Consider the following 20,453-nt stretch of genomic DNA (forward strand, 5'->3'; position numbering starts at 1 on the left):
AGAAACAACTCTCGTGTTTGAGTTCATTGTAAAGGTTACATCACCAAAAAAATTTCTGAAACACGCGAAAAGCAGATTTTTATGTCTCTCTAACAATAGGCTGAGGTAGATCAATAAGCGCAGTTTTCAATGCGACTTTCATCTACAAGCGTAAGAACGCGACGCGGACAACCTTTGACGCAACTATACGTGCTTAGCGGATGCGCGGGATGCAAATTCAAAAGTTGAAGGCGCACTCGTCCAAAACAACGTCGAATCTACGTAAAAGCAAACTTGATGGTGAAAACGTGATGCGCAATTATTCGTGCTCACCGGATGTACGGATTACATATCCCGAAATTGAAGGCGCACTCGTTTTCTTACGGTATTCCTAACTGATCAACTTGCTACGTACCCAATCGACGTTTACTTCTTCACGGCACCCTGTGCAGTGTGTACCCACACTTAGTTCGTTTCCTGTATCATCACTGCGAAGACTGAGACAAAATTGAATATTATTTTATTATGAAGTTCAGGGGTGCATAAAATGCCTACTGTCTCAGAAAATGATAAAGTGGAAAAGCCCCAAAAATGTGGAAGGAGAGAACATTTTGTGGGGCCAGCAGTCGAAAATCAAAGGAAAACATAAGAAAAAGGTCATCTTCTTTTTTAGATTGGTGGGATATTTTGTGGAAAACTGTGGGGGAAAATGTGAAAATATGGAAGCTTGGAAGCACCCCTGTAATTATTTTCATCCACATCATAATATTATTATTTAACATTTAATTATTATAATGGGCCTGTTGCAAACTTTTGCTAGAGCAAAAATAAGAGTTGTTTCTTGAAGATAATGCCTCAAAAATCACGATGAGCGCATCTGCAAAGTCTGAAATGCACTCATAACTTCACAATCTGCGTAAGAAATTTGCGTTTTTTTAAGCTTCCCGCTTCAAAAACGATACTACGGCGTAGGTGAACATTTTGTTAGAGGAGTCGCTCCATCGTCGGCGATATTCATCATGGCCGACGCTTGCACGCAGTTCCGCGCGTGATTCAAGGAGAGTTCAAGGTCAATCCATTCGGGCGTGGAAAATATGAACGTTAACACACCGATTGTTATCTGGTCTAATCCAATTCAGGTGTTATCTCGTCCCATCAAACGTGTTTTGGCGGATTGGCGTCGGCTATGATGATTATTGCCGACGATGGAACGACTCCTCTTACAAAATGTTCACCTGTGCCGTAGTATCGTTTTTGAAGCGGGAAGCTCAAAAAACCGCAAATTTCTTACGCAGATTGTGAAGTTATGAGTGCATTTCAGAGTTTGCCGATGCGCTCATCGTGATTTTTGAGGCATTATCTATAAGAAACAACTCTTAGTTTTGCTCTAGCAAAAGTTTGCAACAGGCCCATTAGCACCAAACGCTCGGCCTCTAGGCAGCGGCGTCAACTTTATTCATGGTTCATTTTTTGGAAAGAAATTCTTTCGGAACTACATATTGCACCGTGCATTGCGTTTTGGAAATGCTGCGAGAATATACCCAGCTTTCTTAAAATGACCGTTTGGTTGGTAAAACTTCTAGAATTTCTCTCTGCAGGGAAGCCAATCGTATTTCTTCCAAGTTCCCGGTCTTGGCTCTTTTTCTTTCTCGGCATCATCAAAGTAACCCTCTCCACGCATGCTGGAAATAAAAGAAGAACCAGTGGACCCGTTTAATTGCTCTCCATTTCTAAAAAGTTGTTGGGCGTTAGAGAAAGGATGCACCAAAGCCGCGAAGAAAGGCAGGGCACCAGCCGGCGGGGGGTCTCGCTCGGACATAAAAGGACGGGTCACGCGGGTCAGCAAGAGAGACAAAAAAAAAATCCAACGCCACGAATTTGACCCCCGCGGAGCTGAGTTTCCGAAATTTTGGCACACGTGTCGCGGCGGTGCCGCCCTCTGTCGGCGCGCAGCGGAGTCGCGCAGGAAGCGCTGAAACAAAGCGCGTGCATTAATGCGCGTGCAGACCTCGCGCACGGGTGGCGGGGTTTTGTCTTTTCGCCCGTGTCGAATTTTCAATTTTCGCCGCCGCGGGGCCCTGCCGTCTCGTAAAATCGGAAGAAGACGTCCGGGGGACGCCGCCCCGATGACGCCGTGGGGAGCCTCTGTCTTTCGAATTAGCGATGTTTCCAAACAAAGCGGCGCAGGGATCGATTGGCTCGTTTGAATTTTGCCGCCCTCTATGCGAGCGCTAAAGCTCTAAAGAGCTAATTAGGTCCCGATTGGCTTTGTTCGGGGATTTCTGATAGAATGGGCGGGGATGAACAAAAGCATGCAGCCGGCAATACGGTTGGACCTTTATACCGAGAGCAGGTTTCGAAGCGATCGAGTATTTTTGGGAGGTTTGATTTGGTTGGAAGGATTTATCTCTCAGGGAAACCCTAGAAAAGCTATGGCATTTTTAAATCCTTTAAATCAAGGAACCTTCAAAACATTGAAATCAAGGACTTTTGCCAGAGGTATATGGGAATTTCTTCATTTTTGATCAGATGGTCGCCTTAAGCACAAGGTTCTCATTCCCAACAAATAGTCATAGAATTGCACTTTTTAAACGTCACGGAATTTCATTAAAATCAGTGGAGGATTTAGTAAAGAATTCTGGAATTTCAGGCATTTTGAATTCTACATTAATGGTGGAAAAAATGTAAAATTGTTGCCGCTCAATTTTTTTTCAATTTGCTAAATTGTCTCTTTTATGTTCCCGCACGAACACTAGAATAGTTTAGGTCAATGAAAACGTGGACTTTCGAAAATTATATGATCTGAGCAAGAATGTTGGTCATTTTAGGGAGCATAAGGTATCCTCTTTACCAATCGAAGAAAAAAATCAAGAGATTTCAATAAGGATACTCTGTATTCCAGTAAAATATCTCTCAGCATCAGAAAATAGCCGTCAATGTTTTGACCCAGAATACGTACGGCAACTATATCGTGCAGCTTTAGCTGAGGGCACATACTCGTTTTTCACAGTAACGTAAGTGTTCAGCTCATTGAATGAACTTGAGCCTGAGCTTAAAGCATGTTTATTTATGGTTGTGGAGGGCTTGGAATTCTGTAGAGAATAAGCTAACGAGTAAAGTACGATCAACAATGAACAGTGCGCGCGAATGAACTTCCAATTATCGAAGCTAGTAAAAATGCATTTCCCGAGAGAAGTCCACCACTGGCAAAATCCGTCAAATGATCGAATCGAAGTCGACTTGAACCAGCTAGTAACGATTAGTAACAATGGTGAGGCGTGAATGATCTATGATCGATATTTCTCCATTTAAAGCTGTGGTAAAGACTCGATTATTGAGGTGTTCGTTGCGAACACTCTATTTATCGATCCTTTTCTATGGGTTTAAATGGCAGATGGATCGATGTATCGCAAAGCACGCCACGCCACTGATAAGTAGAATCCACTCTACCGTATAAAAGCTTCACAACGCACGATGGAGTAGCGAACGGTTAAGGCGGCGCGGCGAGGCGAGGCAGGGGGAGGCATTTGTTATAGTAATACGTACTTTGGCCGTCGCCCGACGACGATAACCGATTAGCGACAGCGTGATTCTCGATTCGAAACGATGTCGCGTGAAATTGCAATTTGTCACCGGTAACGCTCTGAAAAACTCATTTTAAGCATAATAAAACCACCGGCGACTGTTTTGACCTGCGGTTGCCATGTGGTCAGTCTCGGTGCAAGCGATCCGTACGCTCGCATTCTCGCTTTTTCAAGCTTCACTGGTAACTTTAAAGCGAATAGTCAAACAAAGGTATCGTCAGTACAGAATAATATACGTTGGCCAATAGAGAACTCTGATTTTGCGTTGAAGATTGTTTGGATTGCATTCAGCCAAGAAGAACCAGCGCAATTATAGTGTTTTTTAAATCGTGCAACTTCTCATTTTTTTTTAAAAAAATACTGACAGTATGTACAGTGTTATTTTCGCAATTATTATCCCTTAAAATAACAATTTTTTGGTGAAAAAACAAATAATATTTGCTATTCTGGGACAGACTTAGATAATTAGAAAGATGCAACATTTTTAAAACACTGTAATCGCGCTGGTTTCTTTTTGCTAAATGCAATCCATTTGTAGGTAGGACAACCGAATCTTACCAAACTCAACTGCCCAAATAAAAAACAGACACCCAAGTTTCAACAAGTAACATTAATATATTTCGGTCTACCTTACTTCCTCTCATCTCTTCATTTTCCGCTCATTCACACCTGATTCTGACGAGAAAACATGAACATAAGAGCAGCGTCTAGAACAGTAAGCGAAAATACGCGTCAAAAGTTCAGTTTTCCTTCAATTCGATGGCTATGCAATTTGGGCTACGTAGGAGTTCAAATAGTTGTATCACATACTCTAACCCAAGTAAGCAGGGTTTATGAGATGATCTTTTTTTTGTAAGTGATCGTGAGACAATCTTTGCAGAGACGACGCGACGTCGACGCTTTGCAGTGTTGCCCAGATTGTGCAGCTTAATGAGTAATATAGAATTCAGAGAAATTCAAATGCTGGTTACTTTTTTTGATATATTGGTAAAAAACGGAAGATTTAATTTATCATTTAATTTCTTTATGAATGTCTTAATTTTTTGACAGAACATTACGGAGGTCCCTATAGAATTATTACCCTAAACCTTGCACACAAATTAGGTTTAACGCACTTATTCTTCACGGCTAGACAGAGTGTTTACAATCGAAATCTCTAAATTCACCTCATGAACCCTACTCGTCAGTAATCGATATACCTACTGAAAATCTTGTCTCCGTGCAAAGATTCATTTGTGTGTGTTTAGTTTCTCAGAAGTAATAAATTATACTCCTAGTGTATCGATTTTCGGCTGATTTTTTTTCTCCTCTTTTTGTCTGAACCTACAACGTCTTAGATACGTCAAAAGCGTCCGTCCAGCGATTTAGGCACACTCTGATTTGTTCTAAAGCTTTATTTTTGTTTATCGTAGCTTTATATTTGTTCTATTTCTCAGAGAGTGCCTGAATAACAGTAAGAGTATAAATTCTGATGGAGGGGGGGGGGGGGGGGGCATCGGTGCGTCCAATCGAAATCGAGCCCATCGTGATTGCAGACCGCGGCGCGGCGCGGCGCAGCGTCGAGTCAAGCGCACACAACTGACAACTGTTCATTGAACTTTGATAACTCCCGACCGTGACGTCGCGTCGTGCTGTGCTGCAATTCTCGGGAAAAACGCCGTAAGAACGATTGCATGTTGCCGAATTTCTCTGTAGTAAAATGTGTACCTACGAAAGTACATCATGAATATTTCTCGCTGAAATTGTCGGACACGTCACGTTGAATTGTGATTGAAATTCAATAAAAAATTTGACGGAAATATTCGCTGGCTTCTAAGAGACGAAGCTTTATCCGAATTATTTTTATCGGAGAGAATTTGGCAACGTTCGAAAGCTCTTACGTCGCTTTTCCTCCGCACGGGAGTAGGCGTCTGGGAGAGTTGGTCGGTGAATTACGGGACTGAATGGATGTTTCAAATGCCCCCGAGCAGCTGATTCTCATTATCACAGCCACACCAGTCGGGCACTGATATTTTGTTCGGGTATGATAGCGTGCGAGCGAAGCGCGTTCCATCAGCTACAAGAACAAACTCGTCAATTTTTTTTCGGGGGGGGGGGGAGGGGAGGGTGTTATTGTTCGCACTCCCATACGCAACACTAAAATGAACCGGTCTACGTTCAAACCTGAGTTCATAGGAGATGTTACCTCCAACGTGTACGTTTAAAAAAATAGATGCTTTAATGCAACACACACACAAAAAACGACTTAAAATACGTTTTTCTACTATTTTTTTTTCTCAAATTAAACTATGTTTTCTGCTTCTGACATGTAAGCTTTCTGTTGGACTTCAGGCATCTTCAGAAAATGAACTTAGTACGCTTCTTCACTGTCCCTACTGAAAAACACATAGCCGACCGTTCCGTCGAGTGCTGAAATGAGGAATCTTTCTGGCTCTTCATCGCCGAATAATTGAATCTTCTCGGCCGTTTTTTTGCGAAAACGGTGCATCGTAGGAAGTTGGCGCAATGATAACTCTTTATCAGCATCTTGAGGAGAATCGAATGCCATAAAAAACTTAAGGATCCGTCAATCATGGTGAACTTTCCCATAAGAGGTGTGCGGGGTCCTTTTTGGGGCTTTTCCACACTTTCACGCGCCCGGGCATTTCCTGCACCCTTGGTTATTTCTCCTGTGTGAACTTGATTCCTAGGCTCCCAGCTTCGACGGGAGGAACCAAGAATTCAAATTAACTCTATTCGACGCGATTTCTCAAGAGAGTAGGCCGGTTCCTGCCCTCTCATCTCAGTCTATTGAACCCGTTCGGCGTGATCCACGGCTAGAACCAATCTAGGCTCGGTCCGATAGATAGGGCAGGTGATCCGGGAGGCTGCACAATACCGGCAGCACTACTTGTTGATCGCAATTCCGGCCCCACCTCTCTCGAGGACAGGGAGGGGGAGGAAATCGCCAAGAACCGTCGAGATTTGTTTACATCCTCGAGCCCGTCAGCCGCGGGAAGAATGAAAAAAGGGGCGAAATTAAAACTGGCGGGCAAACAAGGGTCCCGCGAAGGGGGTTAAGTTATTTCGTAACGCTAATAGGCTCAAATAGATTTACGCGACCCTCGCATATTGTGATCGACGCAGCGTTGCCGAATTAGGTCTAGAAGTCTCCGTTTTTTCGATTTCGAGGTAGGGTTTTTGCGCAGTCATGCGACCGCGCACCCCATTTTTCTCGGGTGGTTAAGTACTCGTGTGGCTTCTTCCGCGGATGGGAATAATTAATAAGAGGTATTCGGTCGATTGAGCCCGTGATTAGATCGGGAGCATTGTTCTGCCGTGTTAAGAAAGAACAACGTATGAGCATTCGAGAGTTGCCAAATTTCCCTTGATGAAACATGTATTTTTGGCGACATTCATGCATATTTGTCCTTGAAATTTTCGGATACAATATATTAAATCGCGTACAAAATTGTCTGAAAATTTTGGAAATTAATATTCGCAATTTTGCCAGTAAATTCGGTTTTTATCGGAGGAAACTTGGCAACGTTGACGGTTCATACGGCGTTCTTCCCTAGCTTGGCCGTCCTCGTTTTCGCCTTTCATAATTTCGCCGAAGGGTTTATTATTAAACACGGGTGTAAATACGGGCAGGGCACTTCCTCCCCCGTTTTCGGGCCGCGGTTTTGTGAGGGCGATGATGCAAGCTGCGAATACTGCGATTCGGAGACCCGCTCTCCTCTTTCGTCAGCCTCGCGTCGAGTTGGTGGACGCAGGGTTGCCGTAATCAGGGAAACCGGGAAATGTCAGGGAAATCCTGGAATTGACAGGGAAAATCGTGAAATCGCCTTCATTTGCTTTCTCGAGCGGGTTTGACGTTTATATCAACAAATTTTGCCCGAAAACTATTTCAAAGCATGTTTTTTTAATCATCTGGCGTATATCTTCGACTTCCAGGAAATTTTACCAAAGCGTATCAGCAAAATCAGGGAAATGTCAGGGAACTTTATTATCGTAAAGGAGCATTAGCATGCAAATTTTTTATTGCCTCATCTGAAAGTGCTTGAAGAGCTAATTTCACAGTATTTTTTATACATTTTTTCTGATATGGGAAATAGTATGAAAATAGATTTAAAAGTGAGAAAATGCACCGCCTAGTGACGTCATCTGGCGGCATTTCTTTTTTAAACACACGTATTTTTGCAGATTACATCATTTTGTCATATCTTCCACAATAATTGATCAATTCATGAACCATGGGCATCCTCGTGGTTAGCTCACGCAGTAGTTTCCACTTAACTACGAAATTCATCAAATTTCAGACACCTGCAAATGCTCCATTCTGTGATAACCCTGACTCTGCTGTAATCCACAGGGTCGGGGCTCTACCTCTGAGGACCGGAGCCCCCGGCGGCATGGAATCCCCTTTCCGCGCTGAGCGATGCCTCGATGATGGATCGCGACGGGGATCCGTCTGCGGGTGTGACGGTGGTCGCGGTCCGCCAACGCCGCCGAGGGAATCGAGTTCAAAGTCATCGCGACGCGCGGCGGAAAACGAAAATCCGCGCCCGGGTGAAGACGAACTTGGCCGGCCCCCAAACCGCGAGAGTGAACTACAAACGGCACCTAACCTTAGCCGCCCCTCCTCCCCACGGGGTGATTAATAGCCGCCGGAATGCAGGTCAAACGACGGAAGCTCTCCTTTGATGATCTGGTCCTTTGAGCTCTTTTATTTTTCCCCGCGGCTCTGGTCCGTCATCCGTCCCCCGGCGTGAAAAATCAAGCGGGATCCGTCCTCTCTGTCTCTGCAGACAAATCGACGATGAGGACGAAGAGCAGACGGTGGGGGGGGGGGGGTGACACCCCTCTCCCCGCCGTCCTGTGGTCAGGGTGTCTACAAGTCCGGAATTTTAGGAAAGTCCGGAAATAGTGCTGATTTTTCAATGGCGGTCCGGAAGTAGTGAAAATGTACGGAAATTCCGCAATGAGGTCCGAAATTTGGTTATTTTTTGTCGCAATTTGAGCGAGAAATTCAAATTTTTGAAATTTTTCGCATATCGTCAAATGGAGGTGCTGAATCTTCACTAGAACTAAATTTTTGTGTTGAGGAGGTACTGAATTACTGGAAATGTACTGAATTTCTTGGGAATGCACTGAAAATGTACTGGAGAAGCACTGATTTTTGGCCAGCTTACTTTAGTAGAGACCCTTGTGGTAGTGATGTCTCACAGGTACTCCGGGAGCAATTTGCCACTCACAAATTAAATTTTTACAAGGAGAATTTTGGGCTTTTCTAACGTAAGGTTTCACTGTTTCTCGTCCTCATCTTCAAATGCGAAAATAAGAAAAAAATTCAACAAAAACTGTACTGGTATATTCTTGTAAAAAAATTGAATTGTTTTGGTCAATTTTGCAACCTTGGAAATAGGGTTTTGTTCCTTCGCTGGGAAACGACAATTTCGGTAAAACGCCCTTTCTAAGTCACGATCAGACTTTGCTCAACTCACTTTTTACGAATTAGTGTGAATACGCCACTTGTAGTAAAGGTGGCCTCTCCGAATTTTTGCAGGCATGACCCCCTCTGAACCGTAGAATGCAGGTTTGGCGCGCTCAGGCGGTAGGCGGGTCCTCAGACCAAAGGTCGGATCGAAAGGGGCCTGCGCAAATGATCGATCGTCGATATTTACCCATTTAAACCTATGGTAAAAAATCGATTTTTAAGGTGTTCGTTGCGAACAACCTGCCTTTCGATCCTTTCCGTAGGTTTAATGGCACATCAACGGATATATCGCAAGGCACGCCACGGCAGCGGGCGGGCCTGCGCCCCACATGGTTCATGCATGGGCAGAATGTTGCAACGCAGGGTGACTGATGAAGGTCAGGCGGAAGATGGAAGATGGGCCCATTCGTTTGAGAGAGCGGTGCCGGGATCGGGCGGTGAGGCCGGCGGCTCAAAGGCTCGGACAAGATCGGCCCGACTCGGGTTCCCCCGGCGCAACCGGTTTCCCGGCCGGTGTCGATGCCGGCTTCCCGTGTTACGAGTTACGACTGGGGCACGCCGCGCCGCCCCGCGCCGCGGATTATGTCTCCCGCTCCCGCTCAGGGTTGCCGTTGTCGCCCCCGAAATCCGGAGATGAGTCTCGAGCTGAAGATAGAGTGGGTAGAGTACCTTTATTGGGAGAGAATGGACAGCTCGAAATTTTAGAGGTTCGGTTTGATCAGGTCATGTTCAGGGTTGCCACAGTCAGGGAAACCCGGGAAATGTCAAGGAATTTTATAAAGTCAGGGAAAACCGGGAAATGTCAGGGAAAATGACGAAAATGTCAGGGAAATTTGTTAAGTCACCTTAATTTGCTTTCTAGAATGGGTTTGAAATTTCAAACAAGAAATTTTGCCTTAAAACGATTTTCATTATGTCTTCTTAACCATCCGTCACATCTTCAATTTTCGAAGAATTTCACCAAAATGTGTCAGGGAAATCAGGGAAATGTCAGGGGAAATGACGAAAATGTCAGGGAAAATTCGTCAAGGAACCTTTACTTGCTTTCTGGAATGAATTTGAGGTTTCGAACAACAAATTTTGCCGAAAAACTATTTTCAATTATGTCTTCTTATCCATCCGTCACATCTTCAATTGTCGGGGGATTTCACCAACATGTGCCAGGGAAATCAGGGAAATGTCAGGGAATTTCATTTTCTAAATTCTGTGACAACCCTGGAGAGAGTGGACAACTCAAAACTTCGGAGGTTCGGTTTGATCAGGTCATGTAGCTCTTAGGGACAGGGCCGGATTTACCTACTTGCCGCCCTTGGGCCGCTAGTATTTTGCCGCCCCCTTCTCATTCGGTGTGAAACATCAATCAAAACCATGAAATGGACGTGCCAGCCGAGAAGGGGTGCATAAGACGCGTTTACTTGTGTTGAACACTTTTTTCGGGAAAGCCCTATCAACAATACTAACAAAAGTTCACGGAACTTAGCGCGAAAGTTAAGTTTCGTAAACCTATCTCTGTGTGGACAAGGCCTTCCATTCATAAGAAATGAACGAAGAAATTATGAAAGAACAAACATGATTTTAACTTCCGCCGCCGCGCCTCGGAGACAGCACTGTGTTTGACGCAATGCGTGAAGTATTCACGCAGTCTTGTAGGCGCTATGCGTCTCACGCTGATCGCACTGTGTTTGCCGCAATGCGTGAGGTATTCATGCATTCTTGCAGGCGCTATCCGTTTCACGCTGTCCGCAATGACCGCACTGTGTTTGATGCAATGCGTGAAGTATTCGTGCAGTCTTGGAGGCGCTAATATGTGTTACATGCCGATCGCCTCGCCGAGGGCTTCTCCTTTTCATCTCAAGTCTTCGTCATCATTTCTCTCCAGGCAAGTCCAGGCCTAGGTTCCAGGCCAAACTGCGTGTTTGGTTTCTCTCTCAACTCGACTAATTAAAGGTGCTGTCTCTTGTATCACTGGAAGACGACGAAAGTAGAAATTACTATATATACTCTCAGAAAATTAGAGATTTTGTCGCCTTTTCTCGTTTATGATTTTTTTTTCTAAATCCGAATTTTTTTTATACCTACATTTAAAAAATTGCAAAATTTGCCGCCCTCTATAGATTTGCCGCCATGGGCTGCGGCCCATGTGGCCACCCTCTTAATCCGGCCCTGCTAGGGGCCCAAAAAGGCAGCCAACTTATGAACTATCTATAACTTGAACGATCCAGTGGTACTACTTTAAACTCCGAGAGCAGCTACACTGCTTAAAAATTATAAAAGTGCGTGTGGAACTTTGATTCCGCATACATGTTCTCAGTTTCAATGTCTGAATCTAAGTTCTTCTCTGTTGGGTCTCCTCCCCTCGTCACCTTTATCACATCATGAATTCTTTCCAAGTCAGCTTGCGCAAAGCCCGTCGCCCCGTTGACATGACATTTTAGCTTTAAACTGCAAGGCCGTGGTGTCATATTCGAGGCATTGTTCCCTGCACAGGAGTCAGCAAGCTTTCGATTCTCTCACGCAACCCGAAACCAGTCGAAAGCAGCAGCGGTGTGGCGTGCTTTGCGATACATCGATTGATCTACCATTAAAACAAATGGAAAAGGATCGATAGTCGGGGGTTTGCAACGAACACCTTAATAATGGATCTTTTACCATAGCTTCAAGTGGGGAAATATCGATAAGCGATCATTCACGCCTCGCCACTGGCCGCCAGAATTTCACCGTTTTTGTAGTTGCAGCTCTGAAAACGCTGGCGGCAGTAAAAAGGTCGGTGCCATTGTTGCCAAGTAGCTTCTGAGTGAATAAAAACGTCTGTCGCCGCTATTTTTTCCGACACAGTTCGACAAGTACGACATGGCCGAAACTTCGTAGGGTCGTGTAATCCATACTTTCCCGTAACGCCGAGTCACTGCAGACATGCAATTTTTGCCGAATGTAGCAGACCTATACCTTATACCTTATATTCGAGCCCAGACAGTGCTCTGTGGTTTTCGCGGCAGAAAAACTGCACACGAAACTCAATGATTTGCTAGAAATGGTCATTGCAGGGTTGCCACAGTCAGGGAACACCGGGTAAACCGGGAAATGTCAGGAAATTTTAAAAAGTCAGAGAAAATGATGAAAAAATCGGGGGAAATGATGAAAGTGTCAGGGAAAAATTGTTGATTCACCTTTATCTGCCTTTGAGAATGGGTTTGCCATTTTGAACGACAAATTATGCATGAAAACTATTTCTAATTATGTCTTTTTAACCATCCGGCAAACCATCCAAATTGAATCTTGTGGTCGATCGGCGCGGCACACATTGGATCGAATCAATCAGAGGGGTCGGATATGAAATTCCTGACTAATTCTACAAATTTTGATATTTATTTCGTCATATTTTCAAGTTTAAGGGGTGTTCCTGGAAGAAAATTTCACGAAGTAACCATTGGAACCGCTTTTAAAACCTCAAAGTTTTGTGTAAATGGAGTTATACGCGTTTCAAGTCCCCAAATTTTGTCCGACCTCTCGTATTGACTCAATCCATTGTGCGGCGGTATGGTCGATTTATCTCTCTATGTCGGATCATGGAGGGTGCGAAAAATTAGATCTCAAATGTATCGACTCTTAATGTGTGTGTGTTTCGTGATTCTAATTTGGTGTCTGTTTCTGTTCTGTTCCAGCAGTGTTACCATCGGATTGCAACGATGGCCGACCCTCGGATACGGAGGAGCTTCTGGGGATGCCCTTCTACGACAACACGTGCACGGATCCACCCACCAAAATGACCAACCTGGATTCGGAAAAATCACCCAACTCCCCCAAATGCTCAGCCAAAAAACAGTTGAAATTCGAGGTAGGCATCTTTTCTAGTACTTGAGCAGGGCGTCCAGCATCAGGATTTTCCCTGTTCTATCAGGATTTGAGGTCAATCAGGATTTAAACCCGATTTCATCACGATTTAAGGAAAAATCGGTCGTTAAATCAGGACTTGAGAAACATTTGCTGTCCGATCGAATTTTTTTATCGAGCTATTCAATTTTTCTCCGCAAAAAATCAGTATTTGGAAAAAATCTAATATCAGAATTTAGCAGTCGTAAATCAGGAAAAATCAGGATTTCCCAAAATGAAAAAAAAACTAGACACCTTTTCAAAGCAAATAGACCTTCGGGTAGATTGTATTCCCGGTCCGAATAACAGTAACCTTTGTCTCGATGTCCGAAAATCGCCCACGCGGCAACGTCGAAATTCCTCCAAACTCCTGGCTGCAACATCGTGCGGAAATCTCAAGTAAATCAGATGAATCCATATTGGGAGAAAGCAAATATTTAAATGTCAAACAAATTTTGCTAAAACACCGCTCTTACTCTGAATTCCGGACCACAAGCAAATCCATCAAACTCGAAAACATTTTTTAGCAATTCATCCTCACAAAATCTCTATGAAACCAATATTTAAACTAAGAAAGAAAATATAGCTAAACTAAAATAACGACATTCAATTCTGCCGTGCTAAGGGAAAACGCCTTATAAACATTCGAGAGTTGCCAAACTTCCTTCACTAAAATATTTATTTTTGAGGAAAGTTATGAATATTTTTCCTTGAAATTTTCAGAAACTTTAGGTGAAACTGTGAACAATATTATCCGAAAAATTGGAAGAAAAAGACTCATAAGTCTAGGAGGAAATTCGTGTTTTATAAATGTAAATTTGGCAACGCCTGGAGGTTCATACGGCGTTTTCCTCAGTACGACAGAGTACGTGACACATTTCTCCGGTGCAGTCTCGATTAACCTTGATCGATAACGCTGCTGACCCCGATTAGTAAGCGTTTACGTAACGCGGCCGGATTTTTATTTTCCGCCGTTTTTTTCTACCATTTCCTTCCCGACCGTTTATTATTTTGACATCCGATCCCCGATAACCCCCCTCCTCCCCCATCCCGGCGAGATAATGACCCCCCTCGCTAGGGGATTCCGCGAACGAGTGACTGTGTCTCTTTTTATCTTGCGCGGGCTGCGAGTCCGGAGTCATCACTGCCGCGCTAAGGAAAAACGCCGTATGAACCTTCCGACGTTGCCAAATTCTCTTTGATAAAACGCGAATTTCCTGGTAAACTTATGGATGTTATTCTTCAAATATTTCAGATAATTTCGTCCGCAATTTAATCTCAAATATTTGTAAAGTCCAAGAAAAAAATATGCGTACGTTTTCTCAAAAATAAACATTATATCGAAGGAAATCTGGCAACCCTCGAATGTTGATACGGCGTTCTTCCGTAGCACGGCAGATGAGCCGTTCGCGTATCGGACGATCGGCGCACGTTTCTCAAGTTCATTCAACGCCCGGTAACGCAACGCAACGCCCTAACGCCGGCGCCGACCCGAGGAAGTTCACGGGTACTGTCCGAACGCCCAAAGGACTTTGCCGCCCGCTCGGAGATAACAGTAATTTCAGTTGTTATTTCACTCGCGGACGCGGCGAGGCGGTCCAAATTCCTTGGACCCCCTCATGACTGGAACAATGCTCTAATCTGCCGTGCCGAGGAAAAACGCCGTATGAGCCTTCAGGCGTTGCCAGATTCCATACAATTAAAGTCGAATTTACTGGGAAATTTTTGGATATTTTGCTTCAAATTCTTCGGACTACTTTGTTCGCAAGTTGATCTAAAATACCTGAAAATTTCATGGGCAAATATGAATAACTTTCTTAGAAAATACACGATTTATCCAGGGAAATTTGGCAACCCTTGAATGTTCATACGGCGTTTTTCCCTTACACGTCAGTATATAATGTTACCAGGCGCCGTGCGTCCAGTAATCAGTAGGGTCGTGACGTATGGAAGATTGACGAAGACAATAATTGTTGAGAGGAGGTAAAATTTGTGTGAGGGGGTGAGACATAGTTTCCCTGCCGATAGGCCCAAAATTCGCGATCGATAAGAATAAACCAAAATTCGTCGTATTCTCGACGACGGAACGTAACTCTCTTTGCGCTGCATCAAATAAGGTGCCTACGATTGCAAAGTTCACTTCTTTTAACCCTAAAAAATACTTACGTGAGTGTGCAAATAATGTAAACCCTGTATCTAAGTGTTTTTTGTAACAAGCAACTGAAGCTTAGAATTATTACTTAGCCTTTCTTGACCACAAAGTTCGATTTCAACCTCCTCTTACGTGAAGTTAGGTTTCCATAAAAAATGACCCTTTTTTGACGCTTTCAAGTCATCCCAAGGTTTGAATGAATTTTCTATATCCACTCTCTCCAAACGCATCTTCGTTAGATATTAGTAGATACAGCCCTTTTGCAATCACTTTGTCACTTCCCACACACGGCGATAAGGCTCTCGGCTCCCAGACTCAACTTTCGCCCCGCTTTTAACTTTAAACGGGCCGCAGTTTTTCCAATTTTGGGAGCGGCCGCAATACTGCCGTGCCAAGGGAAAACGCCGTATGAGCCTTCAGGTGTTGCCAAATTTCCTCCGATAGAATACCAATTTTTAAGGAAACTGTTGGATTTTTTTCATCCAATTTTTCAGACGATATTTCACACAATTTAGTCTAGCATATCCGACAATTTCAAGAAAAAGTATGCATGACTCACCTCAAAAATACACGTTTTATCAGGGGAAATTCGGAAACTTTTGAATGTTCATACGGCGTTCTTCCTTAGCACGGCGGCGGCGCCGCGGCGAGTCCCAAGTTGGAAGTGCTAACCGGCAAGCGTCAAAGCATTCTCGGACAGCCCAGCACTGTCAGACCGACTCGCAGAAATCACGAATTCGCGTCCATTTAATCGCGAACTTCGTGCGATTTGGCAACGCGGCGCGGCGCTGGAGACCAAGGTCGGGGCACAGCGACGCCGCGGCCTGTTTATCATGATAATCCCCTTTCGTCGATCGCCGATCACCGATTTGCCGATCCCCGATTGATCTCCCGCCAGCTCCGCCAAGCCGCGACGAAAAGCACCCTTCCCAGGAAAAACCACCTATCTCCTCATGGAAACCCTATCGAGATCCGTCATTCTCCGTTAGAATGACGAAAATAAGGGATTTTTCGCCTACCCTTCCGAGGAGAACCGCGTAAATCCAATTGATGTCCAATAGGGATCCGTTGCTTTTGTTTCGGGGGGTGAAAATGCGAGATTTTTGTGCGATCTGGCAACGTGGGACTCGGCCGATTAACTCTCGGTCACGTCTCGAACCCCGATCGCATACCCCACGATCCGCAAATCCTGGGGCTTCCATCGTTGCCTCGTGGCGTGGCGTGTTTTGCGATACATCGATTGATCTGCCATTCGAACCCATGGAAAAGGATCGATATACAGGGTGTTCGCAACGAACACCCTAATAATCGATTCTTTAGCAAAGCTTTCAACGGAGAAATGTCGATAATCGATTTCTCACACTTCGCCACTGTGCTTGTCCTCAAGGAAAAAAATTACCCGCTTTACTCTGCGTCGCCAATGCGGTTTAAGTTATTTTTTTTCCGTATTTTATGAGGTTTACCAGCTTTGAAAACCACTGTTTCCAATCTCTCTTCTAAGTTGGCATTCGTTCATTTTTTCACTTTTTCAAAACACGCTGTTGCCGTGATCGTACCTGAAATCCGCGGTTTGACGAACAGGAAGGGCATACACCGAACAGGAATACATCCGTGCCAAGGAAAAACGCCGTAGAACCTTCAGACGTTGCCAAATTTCCTTTAATAAAAACCAAATTTCCTGGTAAACTTATGAATATTTTCCCACTTATTTTTCAGATAATTTTGTTCGTACCTTTACCTAAAGATTCTGAAATTTGAAGAGAAAATATTCATAAATTTCCTTAAAAATAAACATTTTATCGAAGGAATTTTGGTAACTCTCGAACGTTCATACGGCGTTCTTCCTTGGCACGGCAGAATAAGCAGCGTGTATCACAAGGTGCCGGATGCCACTTATCGAGCTCCGATGTCGTGAAATGGGCCTGTTGCAAACTTTTGCTAGAGCAAAACTAAGAGTTGTTTCCTACAGATAATGCCTCAAAAATCACGATGAGCGCATCGGCAAAGTCTGAAATGCACTCATAACTTCACAATCTGCGTAAGAAATTTGCGGTTTTTTGAGCTTCCCGCTTCGAAAACGATACTACGGTACAGGTGAACATTTTGTTAGAGGAGTCGTTCCATTGGCGACAATACTCATCATGGCCGACGCCAGTCCGCCAAAACACGCGTGATGGGACGAGATAACACTTGAACAGGATTAAACCATATAACAATCGGCGTGTTTACGTTCATATTTTCCTCGCCCGCCTTAATTGACCTTGAACTCTCCTCGAATTACGCGAGGAACTGCGCAAGCGTCGGCCATGATGAATATTGCCGACGATGGAGCGACTCCTCTAACAAAATGTTCACCTGTGCAGTAGTATCGTTTTTGAAGCGGGAAGCTCAAAATAACGCAAATTTCTTACGCAGATTGTGAAGTTATGAGTGCATTTCAGACTTTGCCGATGCGCTCATCGTGATTTTTGAGGCATTATCTATAGGAAACAACTCTTCATTCTGCTCTAGCAAAAGTTTGCAACAGGCCCATTGTATCACGACTAATTGAAGGCGATTATTTTATCACGCACAGCTCGACCGCAGCGCGGGGCGCGGCGCGCAGCCGTATTGGTAAGGTGTTCATGTTCAACACAAGTGCCGAAAAGAGAAAGAAGGTGCTCCTGAGGATGTAGGAAAGGAGTTCCTCCCTGAAATTTTAAAAAATTGAACCCCTAAGAACGGAATTTCATCATTTATTTTTACCGAAGACAACGAATCAGTCTTTACTTGATCTTCTATTGTCTATATCTCCAGTGGTACTTCCGTAAATGAAAGCATATACTGCCTGATACCGAGCCTCTATGCAGTCGAGTTTTATTGCGACTGAGTGATAGAGCAGCTGCCCCTTTTCACAAAATTAATTTAATCGTCTTAATTTTAGTCTTTTAATTTTGGCAAAGGCAGCCCTTAAGAATCAATTTTTTCATCTTCCGAGTAGGCCAACGACGAATTTGTTAAACGCTCTTCGAAACCTCATTGACCAAAAATCTCTATGGGAATAGCTTTATTCGTGGGGATTGAAATCCCCATGAAAAACTCTAAGAGGTTTCAAATCTAAGAGGTTTCAAGTCTACTTGCACAATTCTTTATTTCCTTGTATAACAGTGCATTTTCTCAAAATTTCGTTTTTTTGTACTTTTTTTCATTTTTCTTCAAGTTTGTTACTTTTTTCTATTTTTTTATCAACCCATGGAAAAGTCCAAACTACCAATAACAATTTTTCAGTAGTCTCAGAGTACAAATAAACAAGTTACATAAACTTTAGCAACGTTGAGATGTAGTAACGTTCCTTCGTTCGGGAAACGACGACTCAAGACAGTTGGCACATCCTCAAAGCGATTTTTTTCCTTTTTACCTTTTACTCTTTTTTTTCGCGGACAGCAACTGTTTCGGCCGCTTTGAGTCAGAAACCGCTTTCGGCGAATATCCTCTGGTAATGGAGGCCCGAAGACCGAAGAGACCCGGTCGCGACCAATATGGATGTCGATTCTTATCGTCAGCGTCGACCCCTCCTCCTCCTCCTCCTCTTCCTCCCCCTCCTCCCCCCTCTCCCACCGGGCCGGCGACTCTCTTTTTTCCGCTCCATCTTTTCATTATTAATATCTCGTTGCTTCATGAAAATGATTAATGACCGCCTTAATTATACTGCACTCACGGCTGGAAATGCGCGCGCACTCGCCTCGAATCACCAAAGCTGCGCACGATTTCCACCGTTGTCGGATTTACCGCCTGCACGCGCTCTATCGGGGATGATGGAAAATTTCGTGTTGTTTATTTCTGTGATTTTTAATCAAAGCGAAGAGTTTACGTTTGTGAACGAGTGGCAGTCTTCTTAACCGAGTTTATTATAATCAGGGTTGCCACAGTCAGGGAAAACTGGGAAATGTCAGGAAATTTTCAAAAGTCAGGGAAAACCTGGCAATGTCAGGGAAAATGACGAAAATTTCAGGGAAAAATTGATGAGCACCTTTCTTTGCTTTCTAGAATGGGTTTGACGTTTAAAACAACAAATTTAGCCCGAAACTGTTTCTAATTATGTCTTTTTGACCATCTGGGATATCTACAAGTGTCAGGGAATTTCACCAAAACGTGTCGGGGAAATATCAGGGAATTTCATTTTCTAGATTTGGTAGCAAGGTTGCCACAGTCAGGAAATACCGAGAAATGTCCGGGAATTTTTAAAAATCAGGCAAAACCGTTAAAATGTTAGGGAAAATGACGAAAATGTCAATTAAGTATGTTTGAAAACATGTGTTCGCTTTCTAGAATGGATTTGAGGTTTCAAACAACGAATTTCCTAAAAAGGTTTTTTAATTATGTCCTCTTACTCACTGGTCTTATCTTCAATTGTCACAATTTCACCAAAATGTGTCAGGGAATTTCATTTCCCGAATTCCGTGGCAACCCTGAGAAATCAATTTATTGTGAAATCAGACGCCGGTGTAAAAATGCCTTTTCATTTTCCTAATTCTGTGGCAACCCTGAGAAATTAATTTATTGCGAAATTAGACGCCGGTGTAAAAATGCCTATTTCATAGCCCCCGTGTCCTCCTCCTCCCCCATCCCCCAATCTATCCGACTCTACCATCGAAACACGATTCTGCGGTTTAATCCGCGGTCAAAATTCATTTTAGATCCTCCCGATAGTGGGGAAAAAATCCACCCTGGAACGCGGAGCATGAAAAGCGTTATCGCGGGGGGCAGGGACGGCCGAGTCGATTACCGCCGATCCACCCGCGTCCGCCGACCGTCCCTGCAAGGTACTTCCTGAGGGACGGCCAGGCCATCTCCAGGATGCGCGGCTCAAGAGCGGGCTTGTAATCTCTGTGAAGTGGGGTCGAGTTTTATCTCGGCCGGGCACAAAGGCTCATTCAGCCTCATTTCACAATGTTTGCGGAAGCTGTCATTGTACGCACGGCGCGAACAGCGGATCCGAGCTGCGTTCGTTTTCAACGGGTTGGAGGACCGTGCCGTCGTTCCCCGAGACCCGGGTAATTCCGATGGACACCCTGTTCAGGCCCGTCAATGGAGAAGGCAGCATTCAAAAACCACCTGTTCTCCCGTGCTAAGGAAGAACACCGTACGAGCCATCAGGCGCTGTCAAATTCCCTTCGAAAAGCAATGACTTTTCAGGAAAATTTGCGCATATTTCTCCTCAGATTCTGCGGAGAATTTTGTTCGAAATTTGATTGAGGAAGTCTGAAAATTTTGAGGAAAAATATTCATGGATATCTTCAAAAATGTATATTTTCTGAGAGGAAATTTGGCAACATTCGAATGCTCATACGGCGTTTTTCCTAACCACGGCAGTGTTCTACCCTATACTTCGCGTTGGCGGCCCATTTTC

General features: G+C 44.1%; 1 protein-coding gene across 4 annotated transcripts in view; it reads left to right on the top strand.

Annotated features, from left to right (window-relative positions):
• nkd (NKD inhibitor of WNT signaling pathway naked cuticle) overlaps positions 1–20,453 on the top strand; it is a 172,043-nt gene that overhangs the window by 136,339 nt on the left and 15,251 nt on the right. For 2 of the 4 annotated variants that reach the window (XM_019051423.2, XM_019051422.2), the window contains one exon: positions 12,708–12,877. In XM_019051423.2, coding sequence (XP_018906968.1) covers positions 12,708–12,877 — 170 coding nt within the window. Of the gene's footprint in view, positions 1–12,704; positions 12,878–20,453 lie in introns of all 4 variants that reach the window. The other 2 variants (XM_019051424.2, XM_019051421.2) reach the window with 1 other exon arrangement.

The sequence above is a fragment of the Bemisia tabaci genome, chromosome 6 (assembly GCF_918797505.1).
Source record: "Bemisia tabaci chromosome 6, PGI_BMITA_v3".
Classification (NCBI taxonomy): Eukaryota; Metazoa; Arthropoda; class Insecta; order Hemiptera; family Aleyrodidae; genus Bemisia; species Bemisia tabaci.